This window comes from Mercenaria mercenaria, chromosome 13 (assembly GCF_021730395.1).
Source record: "Mercenaria mercenaria strain notata chromosome 13, MADL_Memer_1, whole genome shotgun sequence".
In the NCBI taxonomy this organism is placed as follows: Eukaryota; Metazoa; Mollusca; class Bivalvia; order Venerida; family Veneridae; genus Mercenaria; species Mercenaria mercenaria.
In genome coordinates this window covers 4,496,485-4,521,453 of record NC_069373.1, presented here as the reverse complement: position 1 = coordinate 4,521,453, position 24,969 = coordinate 4,496,485, and the positions used below count along the sequence as shown (strand labels likewise).

The following is a 24,969-nucleotide window of genomic DNA, read 5'->3' as shown; positions in this document are numbered from 1 at the left end:
GATTAAGCTCAAATTTGGGAAAAAGTAAACGGTAATGAGACACTTTTCTTACCACCATTATTTTTGTATTGTCGTATGTTTAAAAATATACGCATGCTTTAGGCCAGTCATTTGCAGATGATATGTGACAGGTCGCACAAGGTGTGCATTTTGCCTCAAAATTTAACGTACTAAATCCGGAGTTTTACTCATTTTTTCCCCATAAAATTAACAAAATCGGCAAGCTGAAAATATCACATGATTAAGTGCTAAGTATATGCAGTACAATCGCTCTACATCTCCCTGACATTTCTCAAAATTGTATTTTTTTATGATTTTCTTTCGCACTGGTATAAATCCAAATAATTCATTCTCCCCTGTCCCCTAAGATCAAGCATAGCTGTACTGTTACGTGATAAATCAAAATACCTAATTACGGAACTATATAGTCCGACAAGGCTATTCAGATTTATGTACGTCTGCACAACTTAGTTGAAGTTTTAAACATTGGCATATTTTTTCCTTGAATTACCGTTACCTGAATAATATAGAATCTTCTGAAACATGACCGCTAGTTGATGTGATAATTTCCTTATGTGTTATTGTAGAAACTTTAAAAATCCTTTCATCAGAAACTGCTGGAAGAATTTGATAACAAAATCACAAAAATGTTCCTTACATTCGTCACAAACATAGCCGCCATTTTCTTTGTCAGCTATCGGTATGGCGGTATTAAATACATGTCTTCTTTGCGTTATATTAAATTGTCTGAAGTGTTTTATTTTACTTTTCCATTCTTTCACTTGTTGCCAGACTATGTTCCTTGTTTGAAACAATCCAAGTGCTATTGAAAAGACAGAAAAACAACAATATGTCTAAAATAAAGCAAGAGCACCGGCTAACTTTGAATGACATCACTATTGTAAACAACGTATTCCGCCAACTTTCCCAGCATCCTCAGCTGTCACTAAGTAACACCCTGAAACTACAAATTACCAACTTCCATATATCTGACCTCTTCTAATATACTCTATGAGGACATGATTACTGATCAAATTGAAAATAAAAACAATAACTAGCATGAAAATGACTTTTTAACCCTCATGCCAAAAGACTTTTACATTCGAGCGGACCACGGAGGAATATTGAGGAGTGGCTCACTACTACAGACATACCTATAGTAGAAAATACATGAAAAAAATCCTGTTCACAATGTTTCAGCATTTAGCCTTCTTAAGGTGAAATATTTATATAAAAATATTTTCGTTGAAATGTTTCTACTGATGAAACCTAACACTCTAATAATATGAACGAGTGTAGTTTTATCTAAAGAGGGTAGCATATTCGGCTATACTTTGACGTATGATAGAAAGCGGAACACCAATTGTGAAATAACATAAAAGGTACAGGCAGAGCTTGCAGTAAGCGCGCATTTTCCTTTCCCTTCTTGAAACATCATGCTATTCCATATTTTCTTGTGTCGGGTAATTTGCTTACAAAATGATGACAATGATGATGATTCGAACTCACTATCAAAATTAGAAATAGACAACATCGTAAATATATTTTTTATTATTTATGTTTATGCATATTTCGTTGTATGTATTCCCTACAATTATGTTGCAACTACATGCACCTTGAAAAGAAGCACGTGCAGGCATATAACACCACAGTTACACAGTATGTCATTAATCAGCGCAGGTGATGAAACAGATTTAACAAATATGAAGTTAATATACAGTTTCAAAATGCCTTTAGACTACAAATATAAAACTATTTTGAAGTGAATTGTTTCATGTGGTGGTTAATTTAGGACAGGTCGTTATGTCGCGTTGGCATGCGCGCGGCTTTTATAGCACATTTCATGTTATTATACCTCACTTTTGTCTACAATGATAAAATCCCATTACCCGAGAAAGAGATATTTTGACTATCAAAAACATTTTCAACCTTTCTGACATGTGACCAAGCGAAGGTGACTGTCAGGTCACGTGACCGCGCTGATATTTTGAATGTCACATAAGGGCAATTAACTGCTTCAACTTTTTAGCCAAATGATTGCCTCCCTTGTACACATGTAGTAATGAGGTCACTGTTCAATGTATACACAGGCGATTACCGCGCTAAAGATGAAACTGTTGAATTAAATATATAATTTTTTTTAAACTTTTTAATGTACTACATTTTGTTCGGTATAATGAAATAAATATCATATGGCAGCGTGTGTGACATTGATATTGTAAACTCGAGGCTCGCCTCGGGTGACATTCTGCCCTTGGGTTGACAATATCAATATCACACACGCTGCCATATGATATTTATATAGTGTCGTCTCGGCGCGCACGCCAACGTACAATAACGGAATTTTGAATGTGCCGTTTTTGCAAGTTTACGACCAGTACCAATCTTTTCATAAAATGTATCTGTTTATATAAGCATGTTTATTATTAAATAAGGCTAAACTGTTATTCAACGGACTTGAAACTGGTGCTAGGGGGCGTGGGAAGTGTTGCACTTTCCATTACTACCAATGAAAAGACGCACGCCTGATTTCACGTTTTAACATAAATCGTCATCTCATGGCATAAACAATACTACCATGTTATAGGTCTGTTTTACAACCTTCTTCTGTCACATATTGTTTCCCTATTCAATCCACTGGATATGCCGGGGGTTCACTTTCATCTGAAAAGAGAATTTATTTAAGAATTTTAAAAATGCTATTTTTACGCGTATATACGGGTATAAACCACACTTGGACTTCTTGCGAATCCATGTATCTCGTATAAACGAACAAAAAGTAGCATTCAGTTTTCTTATATTTATATTTTACGGTAGCTTTGTACAAAAATAAATGATTTGCTTTCAATGAGTTACAGAAAATCAAAAGAAATGTCAGAATATTGGTCTTTTCAACATCTTAACAGGACAGCCAAAAAGACTCGCCCACGTTCAACTGTAATTCGCCTTCCGATGAAAATACAGTGCCTGGTTTCTATTTAAAGAGCTCGCAGAGCATTAAATGCTCCCCCACCCCCCCCCCCCCCCCCCCCCCCCCGGCCCATTGACGCATTTCGTAACTGCACGAGGAACAGTAATTATTTGACATTTGACGTACTGACCTCAAACCAATAATTATGGGTCATTTACCAGTCATCAAATGTGATCATAGACCAAAGCATTCTCTAGTTATTTGGCAAAAAGTTCTACTGTTCTGGATCATTGTGACATTGACCTTTGACCTACTGACCACAAAATTAATAGCTGGAGTTATTGTGCTATTGTGCTTTTCTACCATTCTGCTGGAGTTATTCTGCTATTCTGCTATTCTGCCATTCTGCCATTCTGCTGGAGTTATTCTGCTATTCTGCCATTCTGCTGGAGTTATTCTGCTATTCTGCTTGATTTATTCTGCTCTTCTGCTTTTCTACCATTCTGCTGGAGTCATTCTGCTATTCTGTTATTCTGCCATTCTGCAGGAGCTATTCTGCTATTCTGCTATTCTGCTGGAGTTATATTGCTATTCTGTTATTCTGCCATTCTGCTAGAGTTATTCTGCTATTCTGCTATTCTGCTGGAGTTATTCTGCTATTCTGCCATTCTGCTGGAGTTATGCTGCCATTCTGCTGGAGTTATTCTGCTATTCTGCCATTCTGCTGGAGTTATTCTGCTATTCTGCTATTCTGCCATTCTGCTGGAGTTATTCTGCTATTCTGCTAGAGTTATTCTGCTATTCTGCCATTCTGCTGGAGTTATTCTGCTATTCTGCCATTCTGCTGGAGTTATTCTGCTATTCTGCTATTCTGCCATTCTGCTGGAGTTATTCTGCTATTCTGCTAGAGTTATTCTGCTATTCTACCATTCTGCTGGAGTTATTCTGCTATTCTGCTAACTTCACACAGACAAATTCATGCGACAGCAGTTTTAGTTTCGTCACTATTTTCTCGGATTTGCAGCTTCATACGACTGTCGCACATTTGAGAACTTTTAATGTTCATAATACGAAATGCGTTTGAAGTTCGTACGTGAAAAAACTATCATGTGAAGTTTTGAGAAACAGGCCGTAGGTTTCTTGCATGTCTAACAATGAAATACGAAATCATTGAGCAACATATCTTTTATGACTAATCACATATTTAAAATATTCTCCGAGCATTTATGATCAAGCTCTTGAACGTTTAGATGGAAAAAATGTGAACATCAGCGAGTCAGAAATAATATTTTCAAAGGTTAAGTGACATCGGATAAAAATAAACTCATTTAAAGGAGTTCATCACAATATTTTGTGCGCAGCTCAATCGCGCAGCAAGCGATATCCACTGTAAAGTTCAGAATTCGCCGCCGAAAGTGCATAGTTGTCGGATATGCAGCGCAGTCGCGCAAAATATATCGTATGTACTGACAATATAGGTCGTGCATCCATATTTTACCTTTAAAAGTGATGGTGTTTTATTGGAGGAGTAGTTGTAGGAAGTGCTCGAATCGAATACATTGTGGACAGCCAATTAGAAAGTAAACTATTTCGTCCAGTAATGATGCAGCCGACTCCAAGTCAAATAAAATTCCAGAAAATCTTAACATAGATATATCTCCTTCAAGTTCAAATGTAACTTCCTAAAAACGTTGTTATACTTTTTGTGCCCCATCCCGCATTTCACGTAGTAAGACCAGAGTTATGGCCCTTGATAGTCAAATTATACATAAAGGGTCTAAACATTTGTGTCGCATGTATCTCAAAATTATATGCGCCAAGAGTCATGAAACCACACAAGAATTAAATTCAGCATGCGAAGTTGTGCACCAGTGCTTTTATTTGAGGTTTCACTCAATAAAAACAGATTTATGTCCCTTGACGTGGTCAAATATATACGTAAATGGGATGTGAAAGCTTATGTAGCACGTATCTCAAAAAGTATTTGACCTAGAGGCATGCAACCTTAAAGGAGCATTATTCCGCATGTGAGTAAGAATATTGGTTAAGGAACTGATAATTACATTGTGCAATTTGTTTTGTAAGAAAAAAAATGTTCATAATTTTTAGGTGGGTGGGGTAATGAAAAAATACTTTTGTGAGTGTAGTGAATATTTTTTAATTTTTCTTGAAAACAAGCACGGGTCGATATTATTTTTTTGGTTTAGATTTTTTTTGTTTTAGTTCTATCTTACATAATATAAAATTTGGAAAAATTCTGTCCGCTAGATTTTTCATATCATTAAGAAATACTTCGTGTTTTTCTCAGTTTCAAATACTTTCGACATCTGTCAAGAGTAATTTTTTTGAGTTAATATATCTATATGTTGACATTTTATGCATAGTTATAGTGGTGTTATTAATTCGGATGCATAAACAGTAACATCAGAGTGAAACTTCGAATAAATAATTGTTTGCAGTAGTTTTATTATGACATGTATGTACTGTTTCTTCAGACAAAAATACCGATTTGGTGTTCTTAATAAACTTTGAATATTGAAAAAAGAAGCACGGGTACCTATTATTTTTATTTTTTATTTTAACTTGTCATACGTCAATCTATAAATTTGCAAAGTTACAAAAAATTCTGTCCGCTAGAAATAATTGTGAAAAACATCTTTAAAATGTTTTAAGAGTCGATTACAGGATTTAATCTACAATCTGAAACATAATTATCCAGGATACTGTTATATGCGATAATGTTGATTTTAATGGCTAAAACGAGATGGTGTGACGCGCTAAAAGGTTTAGCTTTTTATTCAACCAATCAAAGATGAAATGTTAGTTATGTAGATATTAGTAACTGATAAACATGAAACCAAAGTGTTATGGTGATATACGTATCGAAATCGCCTATTTGCGTTTTCACGCATGGAAACTTTGTATTTTAAAGGTGGTACACGGTGGCGAGTACTCATGCACTCAGTATGTTTAAATAAACAAGGCAAGATATCTAATGTTGGCTCTTTATACCAGTCTCATCAGCATACTATAAGACATTTTCTCTGGTTGAATATCTGGCTAGACGGTAACTATTTAGGCGGTAACGAGGCTCTGTCGAGATACCGCAAAACTGTTATTCCAAAGCTGAATATTCCCATCCGCCACACACAATTAGTGACAGATTTTTTTTTCTTGTACATCGGTTTCTTCAAATATTAGAAGAAATAAAATAAAACGAATGTTTTTAAGCCTTATTTGATTACAGTAGCGAATGAACTTACACATTCCTGATCAATAAACTGCATCACGTGAGTCATCTTTAACCCCGGGATACAAGACGAGTTTTTTCCAGCATTGTAAAGACTCCACCGTAAAGACTCGAAAAAAAAATCCTGTACGTCATGCAAAAGAGATAATTTCCATACCCTTAGCAGACAAGTACGTGTAAAAACCAGTACATGGTAATGAATGTTAAAAAAGATTTGTTTTCTACTTTTATAAAACACAGGCGTACACTATTGACCTTTGTTCTTAAGGCGCTAATTGAAATAAAGCACAACATCCTAGATGTATCCATATATGGACATGTATTAGACTCGTTTTCTGGAGTTTCAGTCGTTTTTGTTTTTGGACTTTGAAATATTACAATTGTGTACTCAACTGCTACAGTTAGATTGATATAGAAATGAAACTTGGAGTGAACATGCGTAAATTATCAATGAAATCTGTAAAATGGTCCTTTGGAAGCATAGAATGCAACCAAGTAGAATAATAACAGACTCGGTTTAATTGTGTCTGTGTAAGGCAGATAATGAAATACGCGACACCTCTCACGCTCCCTAGCATCGGCTTAAACGGAACTTAGTTACACATCTGTTTAATAGCTCCATGAGCCCAAAGGACCAGAAAATATAACAACACTGAATCCAAGTACGGGTAGACTTTTTCAGCCGCCCCACGCCAAACCTTCATGTCCGGTTATTTTTTAAGGGCTACAGCCATGAGCATGAAGTGGACATGCACATGCTATCTGGACTGTGAGGTTCAGTCATTTTTTTCCCAGAGTTATGAGCCATTTCAGACTTGAAATTAAAACAACATGTAATGCTCGGTAGGCCAATTTGCTGCCTTGCATTCTAAAAAGCTTTGTACATCTTACGTGACTGTAACTCCAAATGTTTGTTGATCACTTCATAAAGCTGTGAATTCTAATTGTTTGTACGTGAGTTTATTTACGGTCGCGATATGGGCGACTTCACAGAAGAATGTTAGTTGGATTAGATTTTGAAGGGTAGTGCAAGATACAGATGATACCTCAGTTCTAGTATTAAACGTGGAAGCTGTAAAACACCTGCGCATGACCTCGATTTAAAGTCATATCTAAAGCAACGAAACATTTGTAGAAATGGCATTTTAATGGGCTGATATTGCGACGCTATATTTATGAAAATGTTACTGTCACTGAACGGCAGTAACATAATAACGTGAAAATGGCCCTTTCACTGATAGGGCTACAAGATATTCATGAAAATAGTCCTTTCACTGATATGGATACGAGATATTTATGAAAATGGCCTTTTCACTGATAGCAACATAAATGATTACAATGTAGTTAGATTGGATGAACTTGTAATGTGACACCACTTCCATAAGAAAAAATTGTCGAAAATAAGTGCACTTTTTGTTTTAAATAAGATGTTACGCGAGAACGTGGAAAAGAACTATGATAGTATCTTAATGTTATTACTATTGAAATAAGTTTTCTTCAAATATAAAGAAACATAATAATAATGTAGCAGTAAACACAAACTGAAAGAAATAGAAATGGCACAAATCATCCACCGTATATTTGGCTATTTAATAAAAACATTCTCACATTAAACTACGTTTATAAAAGTTATAAAATAGTTTGTGTCTATGACTGCCGCTTAATATAATTACAGGTATATCTGCGTAACAAAATGACAAAAAAAGGAGAAAAAATAAAAAACAACAACAAAACAAACAAACCTATATTTTGATGTTTGTTTTTGTTCGTTTTTTTTTTTAATTTTTAATGTTAGTACGTAATGTTTGTTTTCACGATAGATTATTACAAGTATTTTGTGGTTTTTACGTCGTTATCCAATCAGAATATAGATAGAAGTATTGATACATGAATCAGTTAACCTTACCCGGATAATTTGATTATCAATGTATCTGATATCCGGATTGAAGACGAAAGACATCACGATCAAGCGGGTATATAAGGCCGTGCTTGTGATCATTTCAATAATAAAATCAAAGAAGACATTTTTTGACTGCTAACGTTTGCAATCATTGCACGCAGACTGGTATGTTCACACATTTTTTCTTTTATGAATCTAATGTTTTAGAAAAGTAAACAAAACGTGATTTAAGAAGAAAATTAAACTTTGCAATTTTCAAGAAAAAGTGATGCTGATGCGCATACATTTTATCTTGAAAATGCTACAGCTTTCATTATTTAAAACTATAAGATAGCTTTGAAAAGTGATGTATAGAAAATGTGAGTGCAAAAAAAAAAAAAAAATAACATTGTTTTCATTTTCAATCATACACTCTTACTTGTAATTTGCCATTGCATTGTTTCTTATCATAAGTTTGTTTGTAGTTGTATTTTATTTTCATTATGTCATGTCGCTCGTAAGTTATTTTAACTTCATACCATAAATATACCATAATACCTTCTTATCTATTCAATTATTCGTCCATTTATTCGTTACAGAACACAGAAGTATGCGTCTTAAAACAGTGTTATTCGCACTTGCTGTGGTAACTTTGACCGCTGTCACGGAAGGACACCCTAGTAGGAGACACAACAAGCTTACTTGGTGGCAAAGTAAGTACACATTCTTATTCCTATACACTTAAGCCTTTATTAAAGGTCGCCTGTAAATACAGAACACGTAGTTTAAATTCAATTTTTATGCGTATTTTTAGCCTGTGAATAAAGACCATTCCCATAGAAAAAGGCCACATTTTGGTTTTCTCTGTGTATTATGCACAAATAGGTTTGACAGTAATTGAAATGTTTTGATAACTAAACACTGCAAAATATGTTTTATAACATAAGATGACCTTTCACTATATTTTTCCATAACATATGTTAAGGAAGAAAACAAAGTAGGCTTGCGAATCAAGTTTCGCTTTCATTCAACAACGTCCTTTAGACTAGTTTTGTTGACTTAGACAAATATTGTACATGAATCATGACGACTTAGAATTTTTATTAATAAATCGTATGTTTACGAACCAAAGAGCATCTTATATACCGATCGCCTTGTACTGTACTGTCAAATAAAGATTTTCTTATTCGTCTTAAAAGGGATCATCGATATTTTTCTAAAACTAAAAACATTTCATCATATTTTACAGATTTCTTATGTTCCAACTGGTATAACTGGCCATGGATACAAAACGGTAAGTTTTTTCTCTCTTTTTGCTTGTGAAATTATAGTTATAAAAGGTATATGCATGTACAATGAACTGGCTGATATTTCGCCATATTGATGATTTAAAATTATACAAACGAAATACACCTGTGATAGAGCTATTGGTTACTGCAAACATATCTCAGCGGTAAATTCAAACAAAAGCTTGCCTTAGCATTCGACGTCGATCTGTTCAATACAAATGACTATAGCAATTCTGAAAAGCACACAAAAAATTATACAAACATTGCTGTTCTTTTACAGTAAACATGTGTATAAACAGCAATATTAAAAGTAATGCATAAAACTTACTCCCTAGTATAGTGACTATTCTCCCCCACTTCATATATTTTACATTTTTTCTTTTATTGAAACTTCTCTAGTAAAATACGACCATTTTTCTAAAATAGTCATTTTCACACATAGGCATAACCCCAGAACCAACAGAACGAATTTCACAGATGAGAACTCTGGTTGGATCTTGCCGAGCCGACGTTGGCACATGTCCAGTGCGTTCCTGTTCAACTAAAACTAAACATTTCAACTTTTGTCCTGATGACGGCTACGTGTGCCCCGAAACAGAGACACGAACTGCAGACTGTGGCTTTTTTGGAGAGAGAACGTACGAGTATGTCAAACAATGTGGATGTTGTAAGGACAATGGTGTCATTGTAACAGGTATTGTTAAAGATGCAGACACTAATGAACCACTAAGTAAAATAATTGTTTATTTTAACGGCAGATTCGTTGTCTACACTGGAGAAGATGGTCAGTTTAAATCGACCATAAAGTCAAGTGTTCGATCTATTGTTGTAACAACAAAGGACAGGAGTAGAAATTACATGGCTGCTGTCAAAATTGTTGATATACCGGAAGGTTTTAGAGGCCCAGTAGAAGTTGAACTATTAGCTATACAAAAATCTAAACCTGTGGAAATTAACTCAACGGTTGATACAGTGCTTTCTCTTTCCAATGATCCACTAGACCCAAATGCTGGTAATACTGTTATTGAAATTCAAGCCAATTCGTTTACTGATCGCCGGGGTAGACCTTACAACGGTAAAGTAAATGCCCGCGTTACATTTATTGACACCGTCGGCAGCCCGGACGCAGTTGCCCCTGGTCGATTCCAAACCTTAGATGGAGATACGATAGAACCTCTCATCACCGACGGAGTTGCTTCATTTAATTTCGAAAGCACTGGCGGAAAATTTATCAAACTCTCTGCACCCGTGAAGTTCACCGGAAGAGAAGGTATGAAGGTTTGGGAACTAAATACGAGAACAGGTTTATGGGAACCTGCAAGGATTGTTCAGGGTAGAAGGAAACGTCAGGTTACTCTTGATGACATAATCAACATTGAAAGCGATCGTTGGTACAACATTGATAAAATCCCAGGTGCCCCTAGGTGCTACTTCAAAGGTAGAATCTTCAACGAAACTAGTGGAGACGAGATCATGAGTAGTGCTACTACGTCATTTCGACCGGAAATAACTGCCTATACCTCTATTGGACAACGGCTCCGATTGTACTCTGGCTTTACAAGTGAACCAAGTACTACCTGCTACGAAGTAAGATGTCCTGTTGTCAACAATCCCAATAATTCTCTGGCTGGGTTCATTAACATGTCTGCTACAGAAGTTATTTCTTTTGGAGGGATAAATTTACCGTCCAAAATTTACCTTACTCCGAGGGAATTCGTTAATTATGATGCCGTTATAAAACCGAGACTGTCTGCCGTGCAATATGAAATTGCACCAAATGACGTAGACGTTTTCGTTAACTTTGTTTCCAATACTGCTGGGCCATTTTATAGGAACAGAAATGCTTGCGAAAGCTCGAGCGTGACACAGCCTGCATTGCATTTCTTAAAACCAGAACCACCAAACTACGAACATGCTCCAGATGTTGATGAAATTTGTACTGCAAGGATCGCTTTCAAGGAAGAAGGATACTTTTTTAATTACGCGTCGAATTTAACAAACTTACCAAATGTAACGGGAATCAGCGTATGGGAACAGAATGGCACAAAATCGTACTTTATTGATGATGCTCAAATGGAATTTTCAACGGACGGGAACGAAACATTTATATTCATATGTCTAAAGTACCGATGTAGTCAAGAAAACGAATCTACCACCGTTTACCTCGATATAGATATTCCTACAGTTAACGTAACGTACAATCGCACGTATCCGAACGGTTCTGTCGTTAGCTTTACCTATCCTAGACAAGAGTTTGGTTGCTATGGAGATATTGCTGAAGGATCTGAATTTTCTAAACAGGCAGGCGGTGATAATGTAACAACAATTGAAGGATCATTCATTGCCCCAGAAGACGTCGCATCAGGACCAGACTTCTACGACTCGGAGACCAACGACTGCACACAAGAGTCGGACCATGAAACATTTGCATATGTGTTTTATTGCTATAGCAAGCAAAGGGGTCAAGTGTCTTAAACTCTTAAAACATTTACATTATCAAAAGATTCACAATTTTCCAGCGTGATTGTGAATCTTACAATAAAAGTTTAGCAGTTAAAGTTCTGTTACTAGAAGGAATTTTGAATACTTGTGGAATTTAACATACCATTTTGCAGTAATTATGAATAGATTATTCTATTAATATAGATATTTGTAACAGCGATGATGCCCATATTAAGGCATGTTACACATTTTAGTTTTTTTTTATTTATTGTCTAATTTTACTTAACTTATCCCGAGCAGTATAATCGATTGAATGTTTACTTAGAGTTCATTGACTTCTTAATAAGAATTTTGATTTGATAAATGTCTTGAAAGTACAATTTGAATTTCAGAAAAACGAAGCGCTCGTTGCACATTAGGAAAATGTTTACTATTACAATGTTGGGTATATTTAGAGGTTTGTATGAGTAAAGAATATTGTAAATATGTTGCCTGATTATAATTTTATTCATCTTTTGTTTTGATTCCTTTCAATACCTATATTTTGTATTTGTAATAAACTCTACATCAGTGTTTCATGTCGGATTGTTTAGTTTCCCTTTGTCAAAAATAGTTTTTAAGACAACTGATAATATGCCAGTTTTCTATTTGAAACGATAAACCAAAATAAGGCACTAAAATACTTTTCAGAGCAAACTTTTAGGGAAATGAGAACTACACATTTTTTTAATCTACCATTATGCATCACTCGTTCTGATTTGGCTTTTAAATGTAACTATACCTGTATAGTGTTATGATACGCTTTAACAACATCATGCTGACTGGTCCGAATATATGATCTTATCTGCATAAGTAAAATGCGTAATATTTTATCAGATCCTTATTTAAAAAGCGATATTGTTCTAGTCAAGCCCTATATGTTTTCTTTTCATCCTCGTGCGTACATTAGTTTCTGCTTGACAAACTGTGAACAAATATTGCATACTGGGATACCTTTGGTTCGCGGTTTTTCTGTCAGTGGCCACGCATAATATAGACTAAATATTGTTACATGAAATCACGTAGCCTTTTACCTGTATGATTTTTCAAAAAAATATCTGACATTTGTGTCAATGTATCACACTAAGTACAAAAAGATTACATTTTTTATTAGTTGTTTAGCAGCATTTTATGCTTTGAGTGTAAAGCGTTCAATCAGAATATTAATACAAACAAATTGTTGAAAACTTTGGCTATTAGTATGTTTTTTTTTTTATTTTATAATTTTTCATTTATATATTTTTGGATATTTTAGGTGAAGTAAAAAGAATTTGATACATTTTATGATTTCGAATAAAGTTATGCAGACACAGACAATGCTGAACAAATATTTTTAAAACTCAAGGTAGTTTCGAGAAAAGAAAGAAATAGAAAACAAGTGAATGCTATATATAACTGGATCTATTGTTTTTATTGTTAATTCTTCAATGTGTTTACAGTTAGTTTTTATCAATTCACAGGCTTATTTATTTACTACGTTTATCAAGTCATGTAATACATAAAGAGATAGGTTCAAGTGACATTGGGAGAAACTGATCCCATTAAAGGCAAAATAATATCAAGATAAAAATCATGACAAATAAAGTAAAGAGGATGTTCAACTACATCCGTTATTGTCCTTCAATGAATTATTAAGCTATGTAGAACCTTAATATGCTCTGCAAAATATCCTTAAATCACTTCCAGAATAGTAATTGTGTTGATATAAGCAGACAGATGTTAAAAAGGTTTAGAACTTTAAAATATTGGAATCTTTCGACCAATTTGTCCGGCTTAAAAACATCAAAGTATTTTTTTTTATAATGCGAATTGAAAACTGGAAAAGCAGCGTTTTGTGAATCCTGCTAACGCTTTGTCTGGATTACTAACTTCTGGACATCGTACCTGGTATAAAGTTTTGCTTGGAGATCTTGTAAATCCGGCATACAATCTCAGTCGTCGGTTTTATGCTGTATATGCAATTATTTCCGGTTTGAATGAGGACGTAACGCTTTCTGTTAATTCTTCATGCCTGGTTTCGTTAAAGATCCTGACTTTAATGTAGCATCTTGGAGCTTTTGGTATTTTATCGATGTTGTACCATCTTCCGTTTGAAACTTTGATCAGGAATTCTTCAGTTAGAGTAACTTGTCGTTTACGTTTGTTAGGAAACACTTTAGATGGCTCCCACACTCCGGTGTTTCTGTTGAAACCCAAGTCTCATATTTTCTCTTACGTTAAGTTTTATAGACTTTACGTTCAAATTATCCCCTTTGTTATCCTTAAATTCAATGGACACTATTCCGTCGGATATCAAATGTTCAAGACTTTCTCCCATGGGAGTTAGAAAATGACCTGGAATTACAGCTTCAGAATCTTAATTAGAGTCTATTAAAGTTACACTTGCACTAACAGGTCCATTATATTGATTTCCATTTCTGTCCGTAAAAGAATTTGGGTCGATGAGAACAAAAGCGTTTCGGGCAGATTGACTGTTGGATCATCTGACAGAGTCAGAGTTGCTCCAACGGTTGCGTCTATCTGTACTGACGCTGATTTCTTTATCATTGCCAGCTTAACATTTACTGGGCCGCGAAATCATTCTGGTATGTTTACGATTTTTACTGCTTCTATGTATTCTTTGACTCTTATGACAACAAATTGTAAATTGGAACAAATATAGTTGTATTAAATACTCACTCAAGATCAGTGTCGGTCCGAGGTCCCTTTGAAACATTTATCTTTATATAACTCAATGGTTTCACTGTGGCTGATCAACGACTATCACCGTTATGTAGATACCATTATCAGTGCAGCATTTACACTGGGTTACGTGTTGGTATTCCCTGAGACCAAACATTCCGCAGTCTGCAGTTCGAATCTCTGTCTCGAGGCAGACATATCCATCATTAGGACAATTAAAAATCTGGAAATGAGGTCTAGTTGAACAGGAGCCGACAGGACACGTCCCAACAACGGCTTTGCAAGATCCAATAAGATTTCTCATCTGAGCAATTCTTTCCACCGAGTTCGCAGACTCATCTTTAACGAAATAAAAATAAACTGTATTATAAATGTATGTAGAGTACAGATATGTAGGAACGAAACATTTACTTGAAATCTAAATTTTGTTTATTGTATATTAACGTTACGAAACTGCACTATGTCCCTTGAACATAAAAGAGATAAAACAAATTCATTTTTAATAAAACATGTTTTCTAATGAGCATTTTAAGTAGTCACCTTATTTAAATTGATTGACATGATAAAACATCATGTAAATAGAAAATATTGGGGATATAACATTACTTTACCTACCTTTGATCCGTGGCCATACCATTTTGAGCATAGAAATTCTAAAATAAGTAAAAGTAGACTGTCAAAAGGTACAAACAAAAAATAACAACTGCCTCATTGATATGAAATAACGAAACGCTAGAAATGAAGGTCTGCATTTTACTAAAGAGAGTAAAAAATTTCATCAGATTGTTCTTTTCTCTCTTTCTTCTCGTAATATCCAAATGTAATACGTCGATTAAACCCAAAAGCCCTTGCACAGGACCCAGGGATTTGAAACTGAGAAAGAGCTCGAAAAAAGACTACAATACATAATATACAATATATAATATTTCTCGAAATATTTAAACATCTAATGCATAATATAGGCAAAGGTTTTTACAAATGCCACCTAACAGTAAGGCAAACGACTGACCTTTGAACAAAGGTGACTTGCATTTTTAAGTATCCTTGCTCTATTATCTTAGTGCAGGTTTCGTACAGTCTCACCTTTACCAATATCAGAACAATGGTCTTTCTTGAGAGGTGGCTGATTGCACAACATTGGCTGAAAATTGACTGTGAAGAAAACAACAACAGCAAGACCCTCTAAGTAGTTACACCAACGTAATCGTTAAAATGTAACACTTGGATTATAGCTGCCTTGTTAATGGTAGCAATTAAATCTGTTAATCTATATCCAAATCTGGATACCGAAAAACATTTTGCCAATATTAGATGTTGTTTACGTTAACTAGAAAAAAGTTACGTTTCGCGTGAGAAAACTTGAAATGTTTGCGATGTGTAGGTAGATGCATTTATCAAAAACCTGTCAAAATACCGATGCAGAAGTCATGCATTACATTAAACATTGACGAAGATTTCAAAAACGATTACAACAAAAAATTAGTAAATCATCACCTATGCAATCTTCAAATTATAGAGAATATTAAATAAATAAACAAATAAATAAATAAATAATGATAATAACAGCTTTGCACACGGTTCGAATATGCGATTTGTTCACATGTGTAGCAGTTGGGATTAGGTTAGAGTTAAGATGAAGTTACCCTAATAGACACATTGTTAGGACCCTTCGGCGATACACAATATGCCTGCGCGGGTCTTGGCACTTGCACAATAAAATATATCATAGAATGACATAGTGTTTTAGTGACGCAAATATTTTGAAACGTAGTTATATATCCACTGTTACTGTTGATTTAAAGTTGTTGTGTCCTGGAGTGTATTGTATAGAGTAATTTATAGAACTCTTGATTTTTCAACATTTTAAGTCTGGCATAATTCATTTTGTTATTTATCGTTGTATCGAAGTAATTCAAGGAAAAATCTGCGAAATAGATATTAAACATTTTAAAACCTTATATAAAATTATTAATGAATATTAGTACGGACCAAGTATCGTGCCAGAGCAATTGAGCTATTAAAGTACACACTTTTCAGGGTAAAGTTACACAGGACTCTATACGAAAACATAGTTATATTCCTCAAAATTTGCAATTTTTGACACTGTCACGATCCCTGCCCGTAAACATGAGCGGTATGATAATATATGAATTTTATGGATGATCTTTGTAATATGTAGTACAAATATCACAAACAAAATATATTAACGCTGGAATATAGCAAGAGAACGCATCTCTTGCCGAAAAAAAAGAACATTTTCAAGGGGAGGCCCCAAAAACCAATTCCGCCGGGAGCTGGAGACTCCCTCCCTCACCTACTCCACACTCAAGCATCTCTGCTTGGTTCGTAGCTATGCTGCTCATATCTGGCGTACAGTTCGAAATCATCCAGGTACGCCACTGGTATAAGTACGTTAATAAACATGTTTTCTACATAATGATCTTAAATTACAATGCAAGCAAAGATACAAGTGTTTCGCGGTTTTAACTTAGGTATCCAATCACAATATAGATTGAAGTATTGATACGTGAATAACCCAATCTTACCCGGATAAACAATGTATCTGATATCCGGATTGAAGACGATGGACATCACGATCAAGCGGGTATAAGGCCGTGCTTGTGATCAGGTCAATAACAAGAGCTGTCCGTAAGACAGCGCGCTCGCCTTTTCTCAGTGCTTGACTCTGAATTAGAGCTTTCCCAGTATAAACTTTATAAAACTTTAACCAAAAAAAAAAAAAAATAAATAAATAAATAAATAAATCAAAATTAAAAAGGGGCATAACTCTGTCAAAATTCAAACCAGAATTATGGGGTTTGTTTCTCCTGGTATAGACTTTGACAGTAAATAACTATTTTGAGTTTCAAGTCAATAACTTTGATAGTAACAGAGATATTTGAATTAATCAAAAACTTTTACCAAATATTCTAAGTTAGAAAAGGGCATAACTCTGTCAAAATTCAAATCAAAGTTATGGGGATTGTTTCTCCCGGTGCAGACTTTGATAGTAAATAAGTATTTTAAGTTTCTAGTCAATAGCTTTGATTGTAACATATATTTGACTCTATCAAAAACTTTAACCAAAAATTCTAAGTCAAAAAGGGGCATAACTCCATCAAAATTCAAATTAGAGTTATGGGGATTGTTTCTCCTGGTGTAGACTTTGTTTAATAGTAATAACTATTTAAGTTTCAAGTCAATAGCTTTGATAGTAACAGAGATATTTGACTTTATCAAAAACTTTAACCAACGGCGACGCCGACGCCGACGCGACGCCGACACCGGGGCGAGTGCAATAGCTGTACCTTTTCTTTGAAAAGTCGAGCTAATAAAATCAAAGAAAACATTTTAGACTGCTATCATTTTCAATCATCGCACGCAGAGAAGTATGTTCACATTTTTTTTTCTTTTATGACTTTAATGTTTAAGTGAAGTAAACAAAACGTGATTTAAGAAGAAAATTAAACTTTGCAATTTTCAAGAAAAAGTGATGCTGATGTGCATATATTTTATTTTGAAAACGCTACAGCTTTCATTATTTGAAACTATATGATAGCTTTGAAAAGTGATATATTGATAATGTGACTGCAAAAAAGTAATGTTAATTTTATCATTGTTCTGATTTTCAATCATACATTCTTAATTGTGATTTGCCATTACATTATTTTATTATTTTAATCATAAGTTTGTTTGTAGTTGTATTTTATTTTCATTATGTCATGTTGCACGTAAGTTATTTTTATTTTATACCATACATATACCATAATACCTTCTTATTCGTCCATTTATTCGTTACAGAACACAGAAGTATGCGTCTTGAAACAGTGTTTTTCGCACTTGCTGTGGTATCTTTGACCACTGTCACTGAAGGACACCCTAGGTGGAGACACAACAAGCTTACTTGGTGCCAAAGTAAGTACACGTTTCTATTCCTATACAGTTAAGCCTACCTTGAAGGTCGCCTGTGAATACAGAACACATGGCTTAAAGACCGTAGTTTAAATTCCAAATTTTTATGCTATTTATTAGCCAAAGACCATTCGCATAGAAAAACAACACTTTTTGGTTTTCTCTGTGTGTTTTGCACATATAGGTTTGACAGTAATTAAAATCTTTTAATAACTAAATCACTGGTTCGTTATTTGGGGTACAAAAATAATCTAGATGTAGTTTTACATTTCAGTTTTCTTTCTCTAACGATACATGTACGGATTAATATTGGGGTATAATAATATCATCAGATCCAAATTAGAAAATAAAAACATTTTAAAGATCAGATATGCGTGCATTATACACGAAAAGTTAATTCATGGATCTATAATTTTAGATAAAACGTGTTTAGATGAACAATATGTTTTATAACATAAGATGACCTTTCACTTCAATTTTTATATAACATGTTTGAAGGGAAAAAGCAGTAGGTTTGCGAATCATGTTTCGCTTTCATACTACACCACCCTTTTGACTACTTTTGTTGACTTGGACAGACATTGTACATGAATCATGGGGACTCTTTGAAATAAATCATAGGTCTACGAGCCAAAGAGCATCTTATATAACGATCAACTTGTACTGTAACTGTCAAAAAAGACTTTCTATTTCGTCGTTTCTAAAACTTAAATCTTTTCATCATATATATTTCATCATCCATGGATACAAAACGGTAATATTTTTTTCTTCTCTTTTTACTTGTTAAATTATAGTTATAAAAGGTATATACATGTGCAATGAACTGGCTGATATATTCATGATTTAAAATGATGCAAACGAAATGCACTTCTGACAGAGCTATTGATTACTGAAAACACAAATCTATATCAGCGGTAAATTCGAACAAAAGCTTGTCTTAGCATTTGATGTCGGTCTGTTCAATACAAATGGCTATTTATGTAGCAACTCTGAAAAGCACACATACAATTTTACAAACATTAATGTTCTTTTACAGTAAACATGTGTATAAACAGCAATATTAAAAGTAATTGTATAAAACTTACTCGCCAGTATAGTGACTGTTCTCCCCCTCTTCATATATTTTACATTTTCCTTTTATTCAAACTTCTCTAGTAAAATACGACCATTTTTCTAAAACAAGTTATCTTTTTCACACATAGGCATAACCCCAGAACCAACAGAACGAATTGTACAGATGAGAACTCTGGTTGGATCTTGCAGGGCCGACGTTGGCACACGTCCAGTGGGTTCCTGTTCAACTAAAACTAAATATTTCAATTTTTGTTCTGATGACGGCTACGTGTGCCCCGAAACAGAGACATGAACTGCAGACTGTGGCTTTTTACGAGTATGTCAAACAATGTGGATGTTGTAAGGACAATGGTGTCGTTGTGACAGGTGTTGTTAAAGATGCAGACACCAATGAACCACTAAGTAAAATAATTGTTTATTTTGACGGCAGATTCGTTGACTACACTGGAGAAGATGGTCGGTTAAAATCAACCACAAAGTCGAGTGTACGATCTATTTTGGTAACGAAAAAGGACAGGAGTAGAAATTACATGGCTGCTGTCAAAATTGGTGATATACCGGAAGGTTTTAGAGGCCCAGTAGAAGTTGAACTATAAGTTACTCAAAAATCTAAACCAGTGGAAATTGACTCAACGGTTGATACAGTGCTTTCTCTTTCAAATGATCCACTAGACCCAAATGCTGGTAATGCTGTTATTGAAATTCAAGCCAATTCGTTTACTGACCGCCAGGGTAGACCTTACAACGGAAAATTAAATGCCCGCGTTACATATATTGACACCGTCGGCAGCCCAGACGCAGTTGCCCCTGGTCGATTCCAAACCTTAGATGGAGATACGATAGAACCTCTCATCACCGACGGAGTTGCTTCATTTAATTTTGAAAGCACTGGCGGAACATTTATCAAACTCTTTGCGCCCGTGAAATGCACCGGAAGAGAAGGTATGAAAGTTTAGGAACTAAATACGAGAACAGGTTTATGGGAACCTGCAAGGGTTGTTCAGGGTAGAAGGAAACATCAGGCTACTCTTGATGACATAATCAACATTGAAAGCGATCGTTGGTGCCCCTATGTGCTACTTCAAAAGTAGAATCTTAAACGAAACTAGTGGAGACGAGATAACGATAAGTATTACTACGTCATTTAGACCAGAAATAACTGCCTATACTTCTACTGGACAACGTCTCCGATTGTAAGCTGACTTTACAAGCGAACCCAGTACTTCCTGCTACGAAGTAAGATGTCCTGTTGTCAACATTCCAAATAATTCTTTGGCTGGGTTCATTAACATGTCTGCTACAGAAATTGTTTCTTTTGGAGGGATAAATTTACCGTCCAAAATTTACCTTACTCCGAGAGAATTCGTTAATTATGATGCCGTGATAAAACCGAGACTGTCTGCCGTGCAATATGAGATTGCACCAAATGACGTAGACGTTTTCGTTAACTTTGTTTCCGATACTGCTGGGCCATTTTATAGGAACAGAAATGCTTGCGAAAGCTCGAGCGTGACACAGCCTGCATTGCATTTCTTAAAACCAGAACCGCCGAACTACGAACCTGCTCCAGATGTTGATGAAATTTGTACTCCAAGGATGGCTTTCAAGGAGAAAGGAAACCTTTTTTATTACGCATCAAATTTAAAAAACTTACCAAATGTAACGGGAATCAGCGTATGGGAAGAGAATGGCTCAAAATCGTACTTTATCGATGATGCTCGAATGGAATTTTCTACGGGTGGGAATGAAACATTTATATTTATATGTCTAAAATACTGATGTAGTCAAGGCAACGAATCTACAACAGTTTACCTGGATATAGATATCCCTACAGTTAACGTAACGTACAATCGCACGTATCCGAACGGTTCTGTCGTCAGCTTTACCTACCTAGGTCGACAAGAGTTTGATTGCTATGGAAAAAGTGCTGGAGGATCTGAATTTTCTGAACAGGAAGGCTGTGATAATGTAGCAGCTATTGAAGGATCATTAATTGCCCCAGAAGACGTTACATCAGGACCAGACTTCTACGACTCGGAGACGAACGACTGCACACAAGGGTCGGACCCTGAAACATTTGCGTATGTGTTTTATTGCTATAGCAGGAGCAAGCAAAGGTGTCAAGCGTCTTAAATATTTAAAACATTTACAAGATCAACCGATTAACAATTTTCCAGCGTTATTGTGAATCTTAAAAAGAAAGTTTAATGCTATTTTCGTGATATATCTTTAGCAGCTAAAGATCTGTTACTAAGGAATTTTAAATACTTTTGCATTTTAACATACCATCTTGCAGTAATTACGAATCTCATAAAAAAGATTTTATTGAAATAGATGTTTGCAACAACGATGCTGCTCATACAACGGCTTGTTACACATTTTTTTAATTTAATGTCTGTTTTTACTTTACATGTCTCGAGCAGTATAATCCTTTCAATTTTTACTTAGTGTTTATTGACGTCTTAATAAGAATTTAGATTTGATAAATGTCATGAAGGTACAAATTTTAATTTCAGGAATAAAATAAACGAACTCACGTTGCACTTTAGGAAAATGTTTACTAATAAAATTTAAGTATATTTACAGGTTTGTATGAATGAAAAGTATTGTAAATTATGGTGCCTGATTATAATTTTATTCATCTTTTGATTTGATTCCTTTAAAAACTTACAATTTTACATTTCAACGGTTATAAAATATAAATCGGTGTTTCATGTTGGATGGTTTAGTCTTCCTTTGTCAGAAAGCGTTTTAAACATACGTTTAAGACAGCTGATAGTGTGCCAGTTTTCTATTTGAAACGATAAACTAACTACGGCGCTAAAATTACGGAAAAAAACTTCTTAGAGCAAACATCTATGGAAATGAGAACTTCACATGCTTTTGAATCTACGATTACGCCACACTCGATCGTTCTGATTTAGCTTTTAAATATAACTTTACCTATATAGTGCTATGATACATTTTAACAACGGTCATGCTGATTGGCCCCCAATATATCATCTTATTTGCGTAAGTAACATGCGTAATATTTGATCAGGTCCTTATTTAAAAGCAATATTATTAAAGCCAAGCCCTGTTTTCTTTCTTTTCATCGTAGTGCGTACATTAGTTTCTGCTTGACAAACTTTGTACAAATATTGCATGCTGGGATACCTTTGGTTTGCGGTTTTTCAGTCAGTGGCCAAGCATAATAATTATAGATTGAATATTGATACATGAATCACGTAGCCTTTTACCTGATCTTATATGCGTCTTAATGTGAACGTAATGGTCACACAAGGTACAAAAGATAAGATTTGCCATTAGTTGGTCAACAACATTTTAATTTTTGAGTGTAAAGCGTTCAATCAGAATATTAACACAGACAAATTGTTGAAAACTTTCGCTATCAGTGTGTTTCTTTTATTTTGCAATTTTTTTAAGTTATACAGAAACAGTCATCACTGAAAAAAATATTTCTAAAACTGAAGGTAGTTTCGAGAAAGGAAAGAAATATAAAACAAATGAATGCTGTATATATGTGGCTATGTTTTTATTGTGTATTCTTCAATGTGTTTACCATTATTTTTATCAATTCGTAGGCTTATCTTTTTATTTATTTATTACGTTTATCAAGTAATGTAATACATAAAGAGATCTAGGTCCAAGTGACATTGGGAGAAATTGTCCCCATTAAAGGCAAAATAACATCAAAATAAAAATCATGACAAATCAAATATAAAGGATTTTCAGCTACATAATTTATTCAGCTATGTTGAAGCCTAATGTGCCCGGCAAAATATCCTTAAATCACTCCCAGAATAGTAATTTGTTCATATAAACAGGCAGAGGTAAAGAAAAGGTTTAGAACTTCAAAAATTGAACATTTTCGACCCCTTTCGTCCGAGTTTAAAACAGTATGTTTATGATAATGCGAATAGAAAATTGTAAAAGCAGGCTTTGTTAACATTACTTCAGCTGTTTAATATATATCCACCATTGTGTAGCTAGAACGATTAAGTTAATTTAATAAAATATTGAAGAAGATTTAACATTGCGTCAAGGTAAGCGAAACTTTATCATATGTGAATAGTGAATGGACTCATGGTCCTATATGATAAAAAAGGATAACATTTACGAATGGTTTTATGATAAAACATTTATGAAGACCCACTTATGATAATAACATATCTTTCTCTCATTTTCGTTTTTAATCTCGTCTTATGAAAGGTTTCATTATAGCCCGGCAAAAGCGAATGTATCATTATATCTCAGTCGTCCCCAAGGACACGTTTCAATATCTTGAATGTCGACTCAAAGTTTGAAATATTTTGATTCATAGCTTTATGTCTGATTGGACTTATATTAAGGATTAGTTTTAATTTTCCGTTCTAGATTGGCTTTGACCTTACTTTGGTTTTCGATCTTCACAGACTTACTTTAAAACCGTGGAATTTTGCGATCAATTCTAACAATAAAACGAGTATGATTAAAACTCCATTCTAACTGAAAATTCTCATAAATTAAAATCTAGGTTCTATATTAATATTTTTCTGGGAACCTGCACCGTTATTTACACCGAAAGCTCCTCTAGGAATGATATAGTCAATCGATATAATAACACTTCAAATCTTTAGGGTTGATAACACTTATAAGTAATATATTCCTTCTTGTCTATTTCATACAAATTACGACCTCTTCACAGATGATTTAATCATTTTTAGGGAAAACACTTTTTCTTTGCCTTCTTTTCATATAAGTCGTATTCAAAATTGACAAGAAAGAAGTTCCTAGTGAAATGTTAATAAGTGGTGGTCTGCGACACTTAAAAGGTGCATTTTATAAGCTCATTTTCTAAAATAAAGACACACTTTCCACATGAAAATGGCAATGCATGGAAAACAAATTTAGGATCTGTTCACAACGAACCGCTGCACCACTGTAACATAATTGACCGAATTACTTACATTATTCCATAAATCTGAACAAAACATAGGAAAACAGATAAAAGTATTATTTTAATAATATAAAGTGTAAATAATCACAGAACGTGTGTAAATAAAGCAATAAGGAAACTGAAACATTCTGTTGCTTGCATTGATGAAATGGTATTATAAATACATGTATATGAAAGCAGTTGTGGAAAAAGATGATAATCTATATTATACAAGGACCAACGAGAAAATGGAAAAAAAAACTTAAATTGAGCTCAATGAAATAAAACTGGTGAGCATAGATTGAGTACAATGAAATAATACTAGCAAACTTACTGAAAAAAAAAATGATTGAAAAATCTTTGCTAAAATATCTTTGTTTTATTTGAATCAAGTTCTTACCCATAAGTACGTTGAAATTTGATATTTAGCACGACCAGTTCCCCAAACAGACATAATTTGTTATCTAATACATAAGAAAAGAAAACCTCTGAAAGGTTTAATACTAAATATTAAAAGACGTTAAGTTCGTTACAGGATTACATTGGTTGCCATGTTTCACCTTCGCCCCGTTC

At 34.4% G+C, this 24,969-nt stretch overlaps 1 protein-coding gene and 1 long non-coding RNA gene across 2 annotated transcripts; both read left to right on the top strand.

Moving 5' to 3' along the window:
* Nucleotides 1-8,075: 8,075 nt before the first annotated feature.
* LOC123530054 (cartilage intermediate layer protein 2-like) lies at nt 8,076-12,344 on the top strand. The gene is made up of 4 exons (XM_045310742.2): nt 8,076-8,226; nt 8,640-8,753; nt 9,290-9,334; nt 9,772-12,344. The coding sequence occupies exons 2-4, from the start codon at nt 8,651-8,653 to the stop codon at nt 11,802-11,804; spliced, it is 2,181 nt and encodes a 726-aa protein (XP_045166677.2). The 5' UTR covers nt 8,076-8,226; nt 8,640-8,650; the 3' UTR covers nt 11,805-12,344.
* Nucleotides 12,345-17,169: 4,825 nt separating this feature from the next.
* On the top strand, nt 17,170-22,057 carry LOC128547811 (uncharacterized). Its single transcript, XR_008366651.1, has 2 exons — nt 17,170-18,407; nt 19,607-22,057. It is a non-coding gene; the product is annotated as an uncharacterized LOC128547811 (long non-coding RNA).
* Nucleotides 22,058-24,969: the final 2,912 nt, after the last annotated feature.